Source organism: Plecotus auritus (genome assembly GCF_963455305.1).
Source record: "Plecotus auritus genome assembly, chromosome: 6".
NCBI classification, from domain to species: Eukaryota; Metazoa; Chordata; class Mammalia; order Chiroptera; family Vespertilionidae; genus Plecotus; species Plecotus auritus.
Window position 1 is genome coordinate 81,581,100 of NC_137773.1, and position 14,682 is coordinate 81,595,781.

At 51.2% G+C, this 14,682-nt stretch overlaps 1 protein-coding gene across 1 annotated transcript; it reads left to right on the forward strand.

Moving 5' to 3' along the window:
* Positions 1-4,911: 4,911 nt before the first annotated feature.
* Positions 4,912-13,721, forward strand: CHRNA2 (cholinergic receptor nicotinic alpha 2 subunit; the record flags this gene model as incomplete). Its single annotated transcript, XM_080673479.1, has 6 exons — positions 4,912-5,042; positions 5,798-5,949; positions 6,391-6,435; positions 8,173-8,282; positions 11,444-12,491; positions 13,596-13,721. The coding sequence occupies exons 1-6, from the start codon at positions 4,970-4,972 to the stop codon at positions 13,719-13,721; spliced, it is 1,554 nt and encodes a 517-aa protein (XP_080529605.1). The 5' UTR covers positions 4,912-4,969.
* Positions 13,722-14,682: the final 961 nt, after the last annotated feature.

The window sequence follows — 14,682 nt, forward strand, 5'->3', positions numbered from 1 at the left end:
AGGAACAGAACTCCTGGTTTGATGCTGGAAGGAAGGATGCCAGAGGTCTGTTTGCGGTTGGGAGGAGGATGACCTTGCTTCTCTGAAAAATGGAAGGCAAGGTCACCAGCAAGGAGGCTGAGAGGTGGCAGGCCAACCGGGTGGTAGCAGGAGTGACCTGGTGTTCCCACAGGAGGCTGCCTGGGGGAGACGGGGGCTCCAGGGGAGAAGGGCAAGGAGAAAACTGTAGGCTGGCTGTCCAGTGACTCCATCCTCTTTTACTCAAAACTATACTTCTCTGTTGACCCACAGACCCAGGACTCGGGAGATTCCCCACCTGAGGGTGGATCAGGGCCCAGGCAATGATCCAGGAGCATGGGGTCCTTCAGAGCAAAGAGCAAAGCATCCTAGTAACTGGACAAGGGAAAGCAAATCTGTTGTCTGTCCCCTCTGGACACAGACTGAATAGTCACAGGCTCCTCCTCCTCCCCTCCAGAGAGGGTGTGTGTGTGTGTGAGAGAGAGAGACAGAGAGAGAGAGAGAGAGAGAGAGAGAGAGAGAGAGAGAGAGAGAGAGAGAGAGAGAGAGAGGGAGAGAGAGAGAGAGAGGGAGGGAGGGAGGGAGGGAGAGAGAGAGAGAGAGAGAAGGATGAGAGCGTGAGTGTGTGTGCTTGCCAAGCCAGCAGTCCCTCCTGTGGACGGGTTTGCCTCTTACCTGCAGAAGCCTTTGTGTCGAGCTCTCCACAATGCCCTCCTCAGTAGCACCTGCCTGAGGCTTCCCTGGCTGCCAGGGCTGGGAGCCCCAGGCAGACCGACCTGTCTGCAGAACTTGTCTGGCCCTCCCCAGGAAGCCAGCCGGACTCTCAGAGTCAGGTTGTCCTCGTCAGCCTCCTGAGTGACCACGAAATGAAGGCACCCAGCTCTGCTCTGCACCTGCCTCTCTGTTTTGGGGGACTTTTGTCAGCTGACCAGGATCTCCAAGCCAGGCTGGTTCTCTGCATTCTTTGAATGGCCGTTCTTCTTCTGTGGCCACAGGTAAGAAAGGTGCCCCAACGGCTTGTGTTGGGAACATTGTGGGTGTGGGGACATTGTGGGCATGAGGTCAAAGGGATATTACCAGATTAACAGCTTCTGGGTACTTAGGAGGGGGTATGTCAGAATGCTGGAGGTTACCTGCTCCTAGGAAAATTGTAGTCTTCTGGTTGTCCCCGCCGGGGCTGTTCAGAGCAGAGAGACAGTCAACCCCTCCCACTGGGAAGGGGAGCTAGCTAGCTTCAGGAGTTATAGCTTTACTATATACTATATTAAATCTGATTCGATGTCATTATTACTCCTATTCCTTTCTTTGTCATGTATTGATTCATTCAGTAACTACTCTATGTCCTTTAAATAATGAGTAACAGACATCAATGGTATTCACTGACTTGGAAGGTAGCAAGTTCTTCATTGCTGGGTTTTTGTTTTTTTTTCTGAGGCTAGAATTTGGAGAGCATTCCTAGATCAGCTGGTGTGGTGATCCAGATGACCTTTAAGATTCACCCAACCTTGAGATGTTAAGCTTCTGCGATTGCTCAGTTTATGGGGCAGAGCAGTTATACAAACTACCAATATGCTCCCCCACCTACCCCATCCCCACCCCCAAGCACCTTTGGTGAAATTATTTGGAAAAAAAAAACAGTATCATTTCCTTTAACCAAGGGGCTTTCTTCGGGGTATTGATGGTTGCGGGGAATTGAGACTCCCATACTGGGTGGGTGGGGTGTTAGTGCCTGAGCCCTTTATGCAATGTTTTTGTGTTGATTTCTCTGTGTGCTCCATTCGCTCAGACCCACTTTACAAACAGGGACATCACCCCACAGCCACCTCTCCCATAAGCCTGCCAATCCAGCCACTTCCAGGATCAAAGGGTTTAGGGCTCTTTCTCCTTTGATATCTTTCTAATAGGAAGTAGAAGGTCACTCTAATTACAGTCAATTACCTGGAACAATTTCTCCTTTGGTTTCCAGTGACAAATTAATGAAATGATCATAGTGTGTTAATTACAAGGGATGTGGATTTGAGACATCTTGCAGGGATATGTCTTCTAGAGTCAATTGAATCTCATTTGGACATTCTTCCAGAGGGTCCTGGGTACCTCTCTTTGGATCTTGATATGATGCAATTTTAGCATGCCTGGATTTCTACTTTTTCTTCCTATTCTCACTAAGGAGGGGGGAAAATATTTTATTTAGTGCATTTGATTGGAAAGAGGAGCGAGTGAATTTGCACACAGAAGAATAGCCTACAACCTTGGATCTGGGTGAGTCTGGCTTTGGAGTGGGGTACCTTTCCCTTCTCACCACCTGCCCACTGCAGACTTCTGTTCTGATAGTGTCTTAGCAATGACAGTCCTAGTGCTAGACCTGTAGCAAACATGCAAGTGCTGGCCCAGATGCTCACAAAATTGCCCTCCTGGTTGGTGCCACTGGGTAGTGCTTTACTGCATTATAGTTTAAGCAAATCAGTCACTATTTCTGAACATCAATGTTTTTTAAATTTATATAAAAGGGATAATAATGTATCTTCCCCGTGCCCTCCTCTGGGTGATGTGATGCCTAGGAAAGGGCACAAAAGTGCCTTGCAAACCTTAAAGTTGCACAAATGCAAACAGTTCTTAGGAAGATCTTCTAGTAGTTGTCAGCCAAGGGCACCCTAGAATCTTCCCTCCTTGTGCTTGCCCAGCCCTGTTTTCTTACAACGAACCGAAAACAAAGCAGGGACTCTTCGTGCATGTGTGACTGTAGCGCTAAACGACTGAATTTTAAAACTCCTCTTTATTTTGACAGCAAACAAAACTTCTAGATGGTGGTGCTAGTAGAGGTCAGGTAGTCAGGTAGTCACTGATGTCCCCAGGTAAGTTCGGAAGGGATGAGATACATCCTCGGGGGCAGAGGAGTGTGCCATCCTTCTCTTCTAGATAAGACAAAATGCCAGTGGGTCGAGTGCCCTGCACAAGGCTGCTCTGCAGGTGGTGGGGCCAAGACTCAAAGCCACACTTACAAACTCCTCTCCTGCAGGGAGGGCGGGAGAGTGGGGTGACAGGTTGAGGAGTAATGAAGCACCAGTGATGGAACCCCTACTCCAAGAGTTGGGACTGAATGACCTGGGGGCATGAGAGTGAGCCAGATGGAACGGGTTTTATGACCCCATTAATAATAATTCTGATCCCCACATGAACTCGGTGGTGACACTGTTAAAGCACTTCCAGCCATATCCTTTTTTTCTTTTTAGATTGCAGTAAAATATACATAATATAAAATTTACCATTAGTGACATTTGGTACATTCACAATTTGTGCAAGTTGTCACCCCTATCTAGTTCCAGAACATTCTCATTATCCTAAAAGGAAACCCTGGTGCCCACTATTTGTATCGAGAGTCAGATTATATGCTGAGGACCTGGCCAGAGCCTAACACATTGATATGAACAAGATATGCCTGAACGTAAGACAACCCAGTCTCCCAATGAGGACAGTTTTGATTTTTTAAAACACTAACTTGAATATGTAAACTTTTTAGGGTAATATTCATATCTTTTCCAGTGACACATGTTATCATTCACATACTGTATAAAATAATACATTCCCTTAAAAATAGGGCTTTCCCACAGCTCTCCACACTTCACTCACATCTTTGACATCAGTGTCCTGTGCATAACCAGAAGCACTGTTTGAACCAGCTGCCTGCAATCTGGTTTATAGTATCATCTCCACAGTCTAAACAGAGTTGGCTATTTCTTATCATTCCAGAAGATGTTGAAGCATTTTTTTTAAAATAACAGCTTCTTTGAGATATAATTCACATACCATAACATGCATATGTTTAAAGTGTACAATGTGGTGAATTTTAGTATATTCATAGAGTTGTGCATTCATCATCTCTATGTAATTGCAGAACATTTTCATCTCCCCAAAAGAAATCTGCACCATTTGCAATCACTCCGTTTTCTCCCTTTCCCCCAAACCTGGCAATCACTAATCTGCTTTCTGTCCCCATAGATTTATTATTCTGGATATTTCACATACATGTATCATAGAATATACAGTTTTTTGGGTCTGGTGTCTTTCACTTTGCATAATGTTTTCAAGGTTCATTCATGCTGTAGCATATGTCAGCAACTCATCCTTGTTTATGACTGCATAGTAGTCCATCTTATGGATGTACCATGTTTTGTCGATCCAGCCCTCAGCTGATTGGCATTTGGGTACTTGCACCCCTTGGCTAGCATAAATAGCACCGGAATTGTTCTTTTGGCCTCCCTTTCTCAGTATGTTTATCCTCATTTTATTTTATTTTTTAAATATATTTTTATTGATTTCAGAAAAGAAGGGAGAGGGAGAGAGATAGAAACATTAATGATAAGAGAGAATCATTGATTGGCTGCATCCTTGCACAGCCCCATTGGAGATCGAGCCTGCAAGCCTGGGCATGTGCTCTGACCGGGAACCGAACCTTGACCTCCTGGTTCAAGGTCGACACTCAACCACTGAGGTACACTGCCTGGGCTGTTTATCCTCATTTTACACATGCAACACTGAGAACAGAAAAATGGGGACTTTGGTGTCATCTTGTGGTCTCCTCTGTCCAGCAAGTCCAGGCTTATCTTAGGGCAGAAGAGCTGGTTGACCCTGAGAACATGAAAGGTGCGGGTCCTCAAACCAAGGAGAGCCCAAGAGCCCTCCCCTCCTGGGAGGCCTGGTCCTCACCTTTCACATCTGCGTGGAGTGGGAGGAGCAAAGGCGCATCTGTATCAAGGATGCGTGTCCCTAAGACCCTCTCTTGGGCTTGCTCAGGTTTGGTGGTGAGAGGGAGCTGCGTGGAATCCAGCGGGAGCTCTGCCATGTCAGCAACTTGAGGCCCTGCTGGGGAAGCAGCCGAGGTTCCACCCACAGCAAAGCCCTGGCCTGCCCTCCTCCTGATGTCCAGGGGCAGCCAGACCTCTCCTCTGAAGCCATGGGCCCCTCCCATCCTGCACTCCCACCCATGGCCAAGCTTGGCCTGTGGTGGCTCCTTCTGACCCCAGCAGGTGAGTGAGTGTCATCACGAGGACATCGTGTCACACCTGCGAGCTCACATGCCGTGGAGGAAAGTCCTGTGGGTGGGCTCATGGCAAATCTGCAGGGGACTTCAAGCAGCTCGGTCCACAGTGAGGGGCAGGGCGCACACAGGTCAGACACTGGCAGCTGCGGCACCCGAACCTCCCTGGCTCCAGTGTCCCTCATCTGCAAGTGCCGATCGTGCTGTGAACCTCCCAGGTGGATTGTAAGGATCCTAGGCGATGAGAGGTTGTGACCGGCACCTGGAATACAGTCACGCTCAATGCGTGGCGACTGCTGCTATTGATGTGCTTCTCTGGATTTTAGCCTCCACCCGCTCAGGCAGCAGAACCCTAAGAGGTGAAGCTGTTCGCAGAACAGACACGGAGAGTCCCATCAGACAATTTAGGGACACTTTTCCCTAGCTCCTCAGTTCTGGGCTGAATCTCATCTCTAGGTCTGGCTGCCCCTCCTCAACACTATTTCCATGCCTTCGTAGAGAATAGTCAAAGAGCAACTGACATTTCTTGAGTTCCAACCATGTGCTGGTTGTTAAGTTTGCATATACATTATCCTATTTAATCCTCAATAGTATTGTGAGATAGGTTCTGGAGAGCGTCCCCACTTTACAGATGAGGAAACTGAGGCTGAGTGAGGTTGAGTGGCTCTGATTTGATGGGAGAGGGAGTTAGGCACCCATCACCATGGACTCCTGGAGACCCCACTCCTCCTTCCTGTCCCACAGTGTCGGCGCCGCGAGCCCCCCACACCCAAGCCGAGGATCGCCTCTTCAAACACCTCTTTAGGGCTTACAACCGCTGGGCACGGCCAGTGCCCCACACCTCGGACGTGGTCATTGTGCGTTTCGGGCTGTCCATAGCCCAGCTCATCGATGTGGTATGCCTGTCCCACCCACCTTTGAGCCCTAGGGACCAGCCCCCCAGATCACAGGCCCCTTTCCTGGGGTCCTCCCTCCCTCCTCAGCTCCAGCGCCTGTCCCTATGCACCCCCAGCCCACCTCAATCAGAGCGTCCCTTCCTCCCAGCCCTGGGGCCCCTCCTGGGAGGACACTGAGCTAGCAGCGGGTTTTCTAGATGCTTTGCTCGTTCACTGGACACACGCCCAGAGGACCCAAGTGGCCTGTGTGATCCTGAAGAATCTGAGTAAGGGCTACAGTGTCAGGAGGGGTGCTGGCCAGGCTGGGCTTGCTGTATCGTGTAAGACAGCCTTCTGGAGAGGGCGGGGCTTGAGTCAGCCCACCCCAGGTCCCCCTGTCTTCTGGGGCTGGTTCTGCCACTCTAACTTCTCTTCTCCTCTCTCCCGCTGCCTCCCGGCCAGGATGAGAAGAACCAAATGATGACCACCAACGTCTGGCTAAAGCAGGTGAGGGCCCCTCCCGGTGAAGGCAGGAGCAGGGGCAGTGCTTTTCTCTGACGGGCCAGCTTCCTCTCATCCCTGGATCCCTCCCCAGGTTCATGCATTTGTGTAAATGTTACACGACTATTCCTAGAAGGGAAACGGCATCATGCATGGGGCCTTTTTCAACGCGGCGCTGTTGTAGTGCAAATGCACAAAAGCAAAACAGCCCATGGACCAGGAGGCAGGGTTCAAGCCCCAGTGCTGCCAACAAAGTTGACTTTATAGATGGTAGTGGTTATTATTTTAAATACTAGAGGCCCGGTGTACAAAATTTGTGCACGGCGGGGGGGGGGGGGTCCCCCCTCAGTCCAGCCTGCACCCTCTCCAATCCAGGATTCCTCTCACAATCAGGGACCGCTGGCTCCTAACTGCTTACCTGCCTGCCTTCCTGATTGCCCTTAACTGCCCCCCCTGCCAGCCTGATCACCCCTAACTGCCCCCCCCCAGTCTAGTCACCCCCAACTGCCTCCCCTGCTGGCCTGGTTCCCCCACACAACCTGCTGTTCGGTCATCCGTACGGTTGTTTCGGTTGTGACAGACCCTGGCTTTTTTTTTTTTTTTTAATATATTTTATTGATATTTTTTACAGAGAGGAAAGGAGAGAGAGAGAGAGTTAGAAACATCGATGAGAGAGAAACATCGATCAGCTGCCTCCTGCGCACCCCCCACTGGGGATGTGCCCGCAACCAAGGTACATGCCCTTGACCGGAATCGAACCTGGGACCCTTCAGTCCGCAGGCCGATGCTCTATCCACTGAGCCAAACCGGCCAGGGCAGACCCTGGCTTTTATATTTTAGGATTATAAGCCCCCATGAAGCAAAGGACAGGCTTGTGTGTCAATGCCAGTCATTCTCTGTTGGGAGTGGTTGTTCCTTTTAGGTCCAGAAGGGACATGGGAAACCCTCCCAGAAATAGGACCCTACAATTTGGGAGTTTTTTCATTGCTGGGATATTCATTTATTGAGCATCTACCAGGGGCCAGGTGTTAGCAATGCAGATGTTGTCCTAGGCTTCATGGACCTTACAGGGGCATTAAATCAATAAACACGCACATCTGCATGTAATTACCATTTGTGACAGTGCCATAGAGGAAACTTCAGAGAGTGAATAATACTAACCTGGTTTTGGGGAAAAAACAGATTCACTTGGACAGTCTGTTGTAAGCCCTGCTGGGACTCCTAGGGGGCGCTCTGGCGCACAGTTTGAAAATCACCAGTTGACTCCCCTTTCTAAGCTGTATATTATGGCATGTTTTTACCTCTCTGCTCCTCAGTTTCCTTATCTGTGAAATGGAGAAATACTTCCACCTTTTGGCATTCCCTGCCCTGTTGCAAAAAACTGTAAATTGTGATGCTTTAAAAAATGTTACTGCAAATGAGTGAGGCCCTCCCCACCCCCTCCGCTAAGTCGTCCCACTAGGGAATAGCGGAATGAAGACGCCTAGAGGCCGGACTAGGGTGACTTAGGGACTAAGTGTGCCCTGGGACTCTGAACTTGAGAGCTGGGACAAAGCAAGAGATTGGCCATGTTCGACCAGACTCCTGATTCCCAGCCCCGAGCACTTCCTGCTCCGTGGGGCTGGGTGACGAGCTCTGGTGCTCCTGAATCCGGCGGCTGGGGCGTCCGGGGCTGCCCCGCGTTTGCCCTGAGACCTCCTCCCTGCCAGCACCAGGCGCCCTGACTCCCCTCCCCACGCACAGGAGTGGAGCGACCACAAGCTGCGCTGGAACCCGGCCGAGTTCGGCAACATCACATCCCTCCGAGTCCCTTCGGAGATGATCTGGATCCCCGACATTGTCCTCTACAACAAGTAGGAAGTCGCTGGGGTCTTGGGAGGGCCCCTGGGAGGCCCCCTGCGAGGAGTTTCTGGGTTGGACTTGGGAAGCGCGCCCCCTTGTGTCTCACCTATATGTCCTCTCGGAAGTCCTGTTTTGCTATTACTACCTCCTACTCCGACCTTTTCTCTTGATGCCTTTCTTTCTTTTGTATTGCTCTCTTACCCATACACCCGAATGTATTGAGCACCTACTATGTATCAGTGCTTGGTGCTGTGCGAGTGGGATACAGATTTTCCAACGCTATTATTTGAAAAGCGTGGTTGGTACGGGCTGTGAAAACAATGCCTAAGGCTGGACTTTAGGCTGGACTTTGCTAGAACAGGTAAGCAGCGGCTGGGGTACCGCCCTCGAAGGCAGCAAGCTCACTTGGCATGGGTATTTTCAAAAATCGTATCACTTATAGTTGCCTGGTATTCAAGACCAAAAAGGACCAGACTTTGAGCATAATGACTAGAAGCCAATACAAGGCAGGATGGTCTCTAGAGAGCCCGGCAACAGAGGAGAGGAAGGACAAATGGCGTTTGGTCGCAGGTAGTTCTTCATTTAGAAGGCTAGAGTTTAAAATTAAAAGGTATTTGGCATTATGTTCACCTGAAATGGGATGTTGTCTAAAGTGGGGCTCTCAGGAAATCTTGGAGCTATGAACAGACATGAAAAAATGGTCCTGTGGTCAGATAATTCTGGATAAAACTGCATGTCATTGACCCTCCCAGTCCTTCGGGAAATGTCAGTGCCCTAAGTAGCATCTCAATGTTAGAAGTTGTGCAGCCATGAAACCAATTCAGCCAGGCATTTCCCCATTCATTGGAGCCAAATTTGGAAACGCCATTTTTTTTAAAAACAATAAGACAAAGGGAAAAGATACACTTTTGGAGTTTTGGTGCCTCCAGCTGGGTCAGAGGGCAACCACAAGGGTTCCCTCTCAGTGGAGCCATTTCTGTGAACAGTCAACATGGGCTACTGGGAGTCAACACTGCAGGTGCCCAGGGCCTGCTGCTGCCACCAGAATCACGGACACCTCACCCCATATCTCTGTGTCCTGAAGCCAGTACCCAAGACCCACCTACTTTCAGCTTCCTGTGCTTCTGGCACAAGTCAGAAGCAAAGTCCTTAGCATCACAGATGCCCTGGGGTTTTAGGATTGCCAATCAGGCTTTGGCCAGTGTTACTGGAATATAACAGGTGAATCTCACGATAGGACAAAAGTACAAACCAAATTCTTATATTTGAAGAAGGATCTCCTCCACCCCAACACCCCATTCCAGGGTTACAGGAAAAATCAAAGAAATCGCACTCTTCTTCCCCAAAACTGGGGGCATGTGGCCATCTAGTGGTGATTATGTGTGATGACACAATGCCTTTAAAAATTTTTTTTAACTTTTGCCTGATCCGTGATACTCTTTCAAAGTTTCCAGCGTTTTCTTTAAAAATATATTTTTTATTTATTTCAGAGAGGAAGGGAGAGAGAGATAGAAATATCAATGATGAGAGAGAATAATTGATCAGCTGTCTCCTGCATGCCCCACACTATTGGCTCAAGCCTGCAACCCCAGTATGTGCCCTGACAGGGAATCAAACTGTGACCTTCTGGTTCATAGGCAACATTCAGCCACTGAGCCATGCCACTGGCTGGGCCAGCATTTTCTTTAAAAGGTTCCGGTTTTCTAATTTCTAGCTTGGAATGACTCCATGGGAAAGAAGTCTCTTCCTGCATCTTCTGATTCTCCTGCCTTTAGGATTGACCTTGAGAATTATTAAAGATTAAAGGCCCAGTGCACAAAATTCATGCATTGGTAGGGTCCCTAGCAGCTGCTGGCTGCCGGCAGGGTACTCCCTCCCTTCCCCCAGCTGGCCCCGCCCCCTGGTCAAACTCTGGGTCCAGGGGACAATTTGCATACTACGCTTTTATTATATAGGACTAGGGAGCAGAACACTGCGCCACCTCCTAGAGGGAATCAGGGGTTCAGGCACTCAATTCCAGTGTGCCCAGAGCCCCTGTGGGCCCTTAGATGCCTAGCTCCATGATGCAGCAGGCCCTGCCCCTTTAATCCAGGCACACCCCGTGAATTTTGTGCTTCGCCTCCTGTTCCTTGTTCCGGAGGATGCTCTGCTGGGACCTTCTCCACCTCATCTCCCCACCAAGTTCTATCATCAGTCAAGGCCTCACTCAAGTGGCAACTTTCATGGTGACCCTGCTTGCTCCAGCCAGAAGTGCTCACTCCAGCCAAAAGCGAGTTTCCCACACAGTTCTTGAGGAGAGCTCAGACAGCCCTCAGAGCGCTGCTGTCAGACTGCTTCCCTTGGGTGGTGGGTGTTTGGGGCTGTGTCCCATTTCCTCCTGCTTCCTTCAGGGCAGGCTGAGTCTCACACTGTGTCCCCCACAGCTTCCGTGTAGGCCCAGTGGATGAGACTGGCTCAGAAATGCACGGTAAATGGATGGCATTAAGGAATTACCTTCCTTTACTAGCAAAGATGTTGGGTCTCTTCTCAGCAAGGTACTAAGGATCCCAGGTGGACAAGATGTGACCCCCAGTGGAGGGCCTTACCATTTGCTGGGGGGAGAAAATGCACTCATAAATAATTACTTTAAACTAGTAAATGAATACAAACAGAAAAATCAAGCTACACTACCCCATAAACATATAATATGTATATGATCTATAGGGCAATCAAAAAATATGTATCATATATATGTACATATGTGTATAATAGAGGCCCGATGCACAAAATTCGTGCAAGAGTGGGCCCTCGCAGCCCCTCGCAGCCTCGGCTGGCTCTCACAGCTCCGCTTCATCTGGACAGTCATTCTGCTGTTCGGTCTAATTAGCATATTAGCTCTTTATTATATAGGATATAACATCAGAATGTTAATAGTGGCTGTTTTTGACATTCTTGGAATATTTTTATATTCTTCAATATTTCTGCTTTGTAATGTAAAAAAAGAAAAATGGTGCTTGAAAAGAACTCCAGTAGATATAAATATATAAATAGCAGTGTGCTTGGGGAGTCTCACACACTGGCTTAAAACCCAATAACTTGGCCAAGTCTGGCTTTGTGGTCAGGGTCCCGCTGCTGCAGCCTGGTTTGGGCAGGTGGGGTGTGCCAGGCCCTCCAACTCCTCTCTTCTCCTCAGTGCAGATGGGGCGTTTGTAGTGAACCACATGACCAAGGCCCACCTCTTTTCCACGGGCACCGTGCACTGGGTGCCCCCGGCCATCTACAAGAGCTCCTGCAGCATCGACGTCACCTTCTTCCCCTTCGACCAGCAGAACTGCAAGATGAAGTTCGGCTCCTGGTCGTATGACAAGGCCAAGATCGACCTGCAGCCGATGGAGCAGACGGTGGACCTGAAGGACTACTGGGAGAGTGGCGAGTGGGCCATCGTCAACGCCACGGGCACCTACAACACCAAGAAGTACGACTGCTGCGCTGAGATCTACCCCGACGTCACCTACTACTTTGTCATCCGGCGCCTGCCCCTCTTCTACACCATCAACCTCATCATCCCCTGCCTGCTCATCTCCTTCTTGACCGTGCTCGTCTTCTACCTGCCCTCCGACTGCGGGGAGAAGATCACCCTGTGCATTTCCGTGCTGCTCTCGCTCACGGTCTTCCTCCTGCTCATCACCGAGATCATCCCCTCCACCTCCCTGGTCATCCCACTCATCGGCGAATACCTGCTCTTTACCATGATCTTCGTCACCCTGTCCATTGTCATCACGGTCTTCGTCCTCAATGTCCACCACCGCTCCCCCCGCACCCACAATATGCCCCACTGGGTGCGGGGGGCCTTTCTGAGCCGTGTGTCCCGGTGGCTACTGATGAAACGGCCTCTGCCACCCTTGGAGCTCCATGGCTCCCCAGATCTGAAGCTCGACCCCTCTTATTACTGGCTGGAGACCAACGTGGATGCACAGGAGAAGGAGGAGGAAGAAGAGGAGGAGGAGGAGGAGGAGGAGGAGGAGGAGGAGGAGGAGGAGGAGGAGGAAGACAGATGGGTGTCATCCTCCTCCATGGATGTCCTCTACAGCCATGGTGGTCTGCACCAAAGGGTCTCCGGTCCCAAGGCGAAGGCCCCATTGCAGAAGGGTGGGCTCCTGCTGTCACTTCGCATGCAGAAGGCACTGGAAGGTGTGCACTATATTGCTGAACACCTGCGGTCTGAGGATGCTGACTCTTCAGTGAGTTGGGGCTGGGCCCCTCCCCTGGGTGACCCTATCAGCCTAGAAGGGCATCACCTTACCCCAGGGTGTTGGGTGGGCCAAACCAGTCTCCTTCGTGAGAGGATCCATCTCCCTCAGTCATGGCCTTGGGAGTCTGAAATAAATAGTGATGGAGCATGTCTAGTTGGCAGCTCTTAAGACATGAATTGGCAGGTGGCAGACCAGCTAAGCCTGGCGGGGAGACAGCAAGATGGAGGCAGGGATCACAGGTGCAGAGCTTCTCACACCACTCCGCCATTTCTCACCATTACCCCGTGGGGGCGGGGGGAGGGAGTATCATCCGGAGAGACCATACATCAGGCTACTGCCTTCCTCCTTTGTCCTGATGTCTCCCTCCTCCTCGTTTGCGGGGCCCTGGGCATTTTTTGAGCTTCACTGTTCACCAGGTGGGCTCCACTCCCTGGCCTTTGCCATGTCCGGCATTATTAGATGAGCCGGCCACTCCCCAGGACCACAGAATTCTTCTTAATAACCCAGGGAAGGGTGAAAGGCCGGGAGGCTATTACTGGGTGGCCTTGTGTTGATAAGAAACATTCATCATGATCTAATCTGGGAGCAGCTAGGAGTTCAGACCCACTCACCTGCACTGTGAGCCCAAAATCCACAAAGCCCCCCACCCCCCTAACTCGCCCAACTTTCCCTGGGTACCTTCCCTCCCCTACCCCTCTTCACCTTTTAGGGTAGGTGGGTGAGTGGGGGCCGCAGGAGCAATGTAGGGCAGCGAAGTCTTTCCCATTTGTAAGTACTGGGTGGTGTGTTTCAACCACTGTAGGCCCTGGGTGGTCCCACAACCTGCTTGTCCCCTCCAGCCTCTCTCACCTGGAACTTGAAAGCCTTGGGAAAGCTCTGGCCTATGTCAAGGGCAGGACAGGGTGGGAATCACTTAGGAAAATATTGTTTGAGTCTTGAGACAACGCTACTCCACACTCGCCCCCATTTTAGCTTCTCAAGATCTCAGTGAGGCACCCCTTGCCCCGGTGCCATTTTCACAGGAGCTGGGCCTGCGTGGGACCCGCCCCTTTCCAAGGCTGGGGCCTGTCTCTGAGTGCCCTCCCCCTGCAGGTCAAAGAAGACTGGAAGTACGTGGCCATGGTCATTGACAGGATCTTCCTCTGGCTGTTCATCATCGTCTGCATCCTGGGGACCGTGGGACTCTTTCTTCCCCCGCTCCTGGCTGGAATGATCTGATTTCACATCCCTGGCTTCCGCTGACCGTATTTGCTGCTGCCTCTAGAGTCCACCTTTGGGGTCCACACCACGTGACTGCAGGTGCCTCTCCGTGGCGTCCCAGCCATCGAAGACTTCCTGGCCCCCCTCACTTGGCAGAAGTGCACTCTGTGCTGAGAAGGTCCTGGGCCCGGAGCCCTGTTTGGATGCTGAGGAGCAAGAAAGGAGGCAGCTGCTCTGCAGAAGGTGATGCTGCGGTGCTGACAATGTGAAGCTCGTGAGTGTCCCCTGAAGGAGCTCTACAGACACTGAGTGTCAGGAGGGCCGAGCGGGGGAGCAGATGGCAGGGGTGGGGTGGGGCCAGGTGAAGAGGAACAGATCACAGACCTCAAAGGAGGCGTCATTGGGAAGAGGGGAGAAGGCGCCACAGGGGGCACACGGCTGTGAGCAGCGTTGTGGATTCTGGAATGAGCCTGAAGTGTGGGGACGGCCGGGCTGAGGTGGTTCTAGTGTGGGGAACAGTGGCTGGCGGTTGGGAAGGTGGGTTGGGGTGTCTGAACCAGGTAGACAAAGGGGTTCAGAGTCTGAGACTGCAGATCTGACAGTACAGCAGCGAAGGATTTCCGGAAGGGGAGGAGGGGAGGGCAGTGGAGGGGAAATGCAGGCAGAGGGAGGAGGGTGCATGATTGGATGCCGGTACTGGGCCAGCCCACCCAGCTCCGGTGAGTCCTGAGACATGCCCTCCCCTTTAGCCTTGCCCTCCACCCCATCCCCTGAAAAACGGCTCAGCACCAGCTGCCCCAAGAGGTTGAGGGTCCATGTCTACAGGGGCACCATCTGCCTTTCAACTCGTGTGGACAAACCACAGGCCATCCCGAGCCACTTTTGAGCCACATCAAGCCCACAGCTTGCTCCCTCCCCCCTTCCACAGGGCAAGTGGTGGCTGGTCAGTACTCAGGAGGGGCTGAGGGCAGTGAGGGGA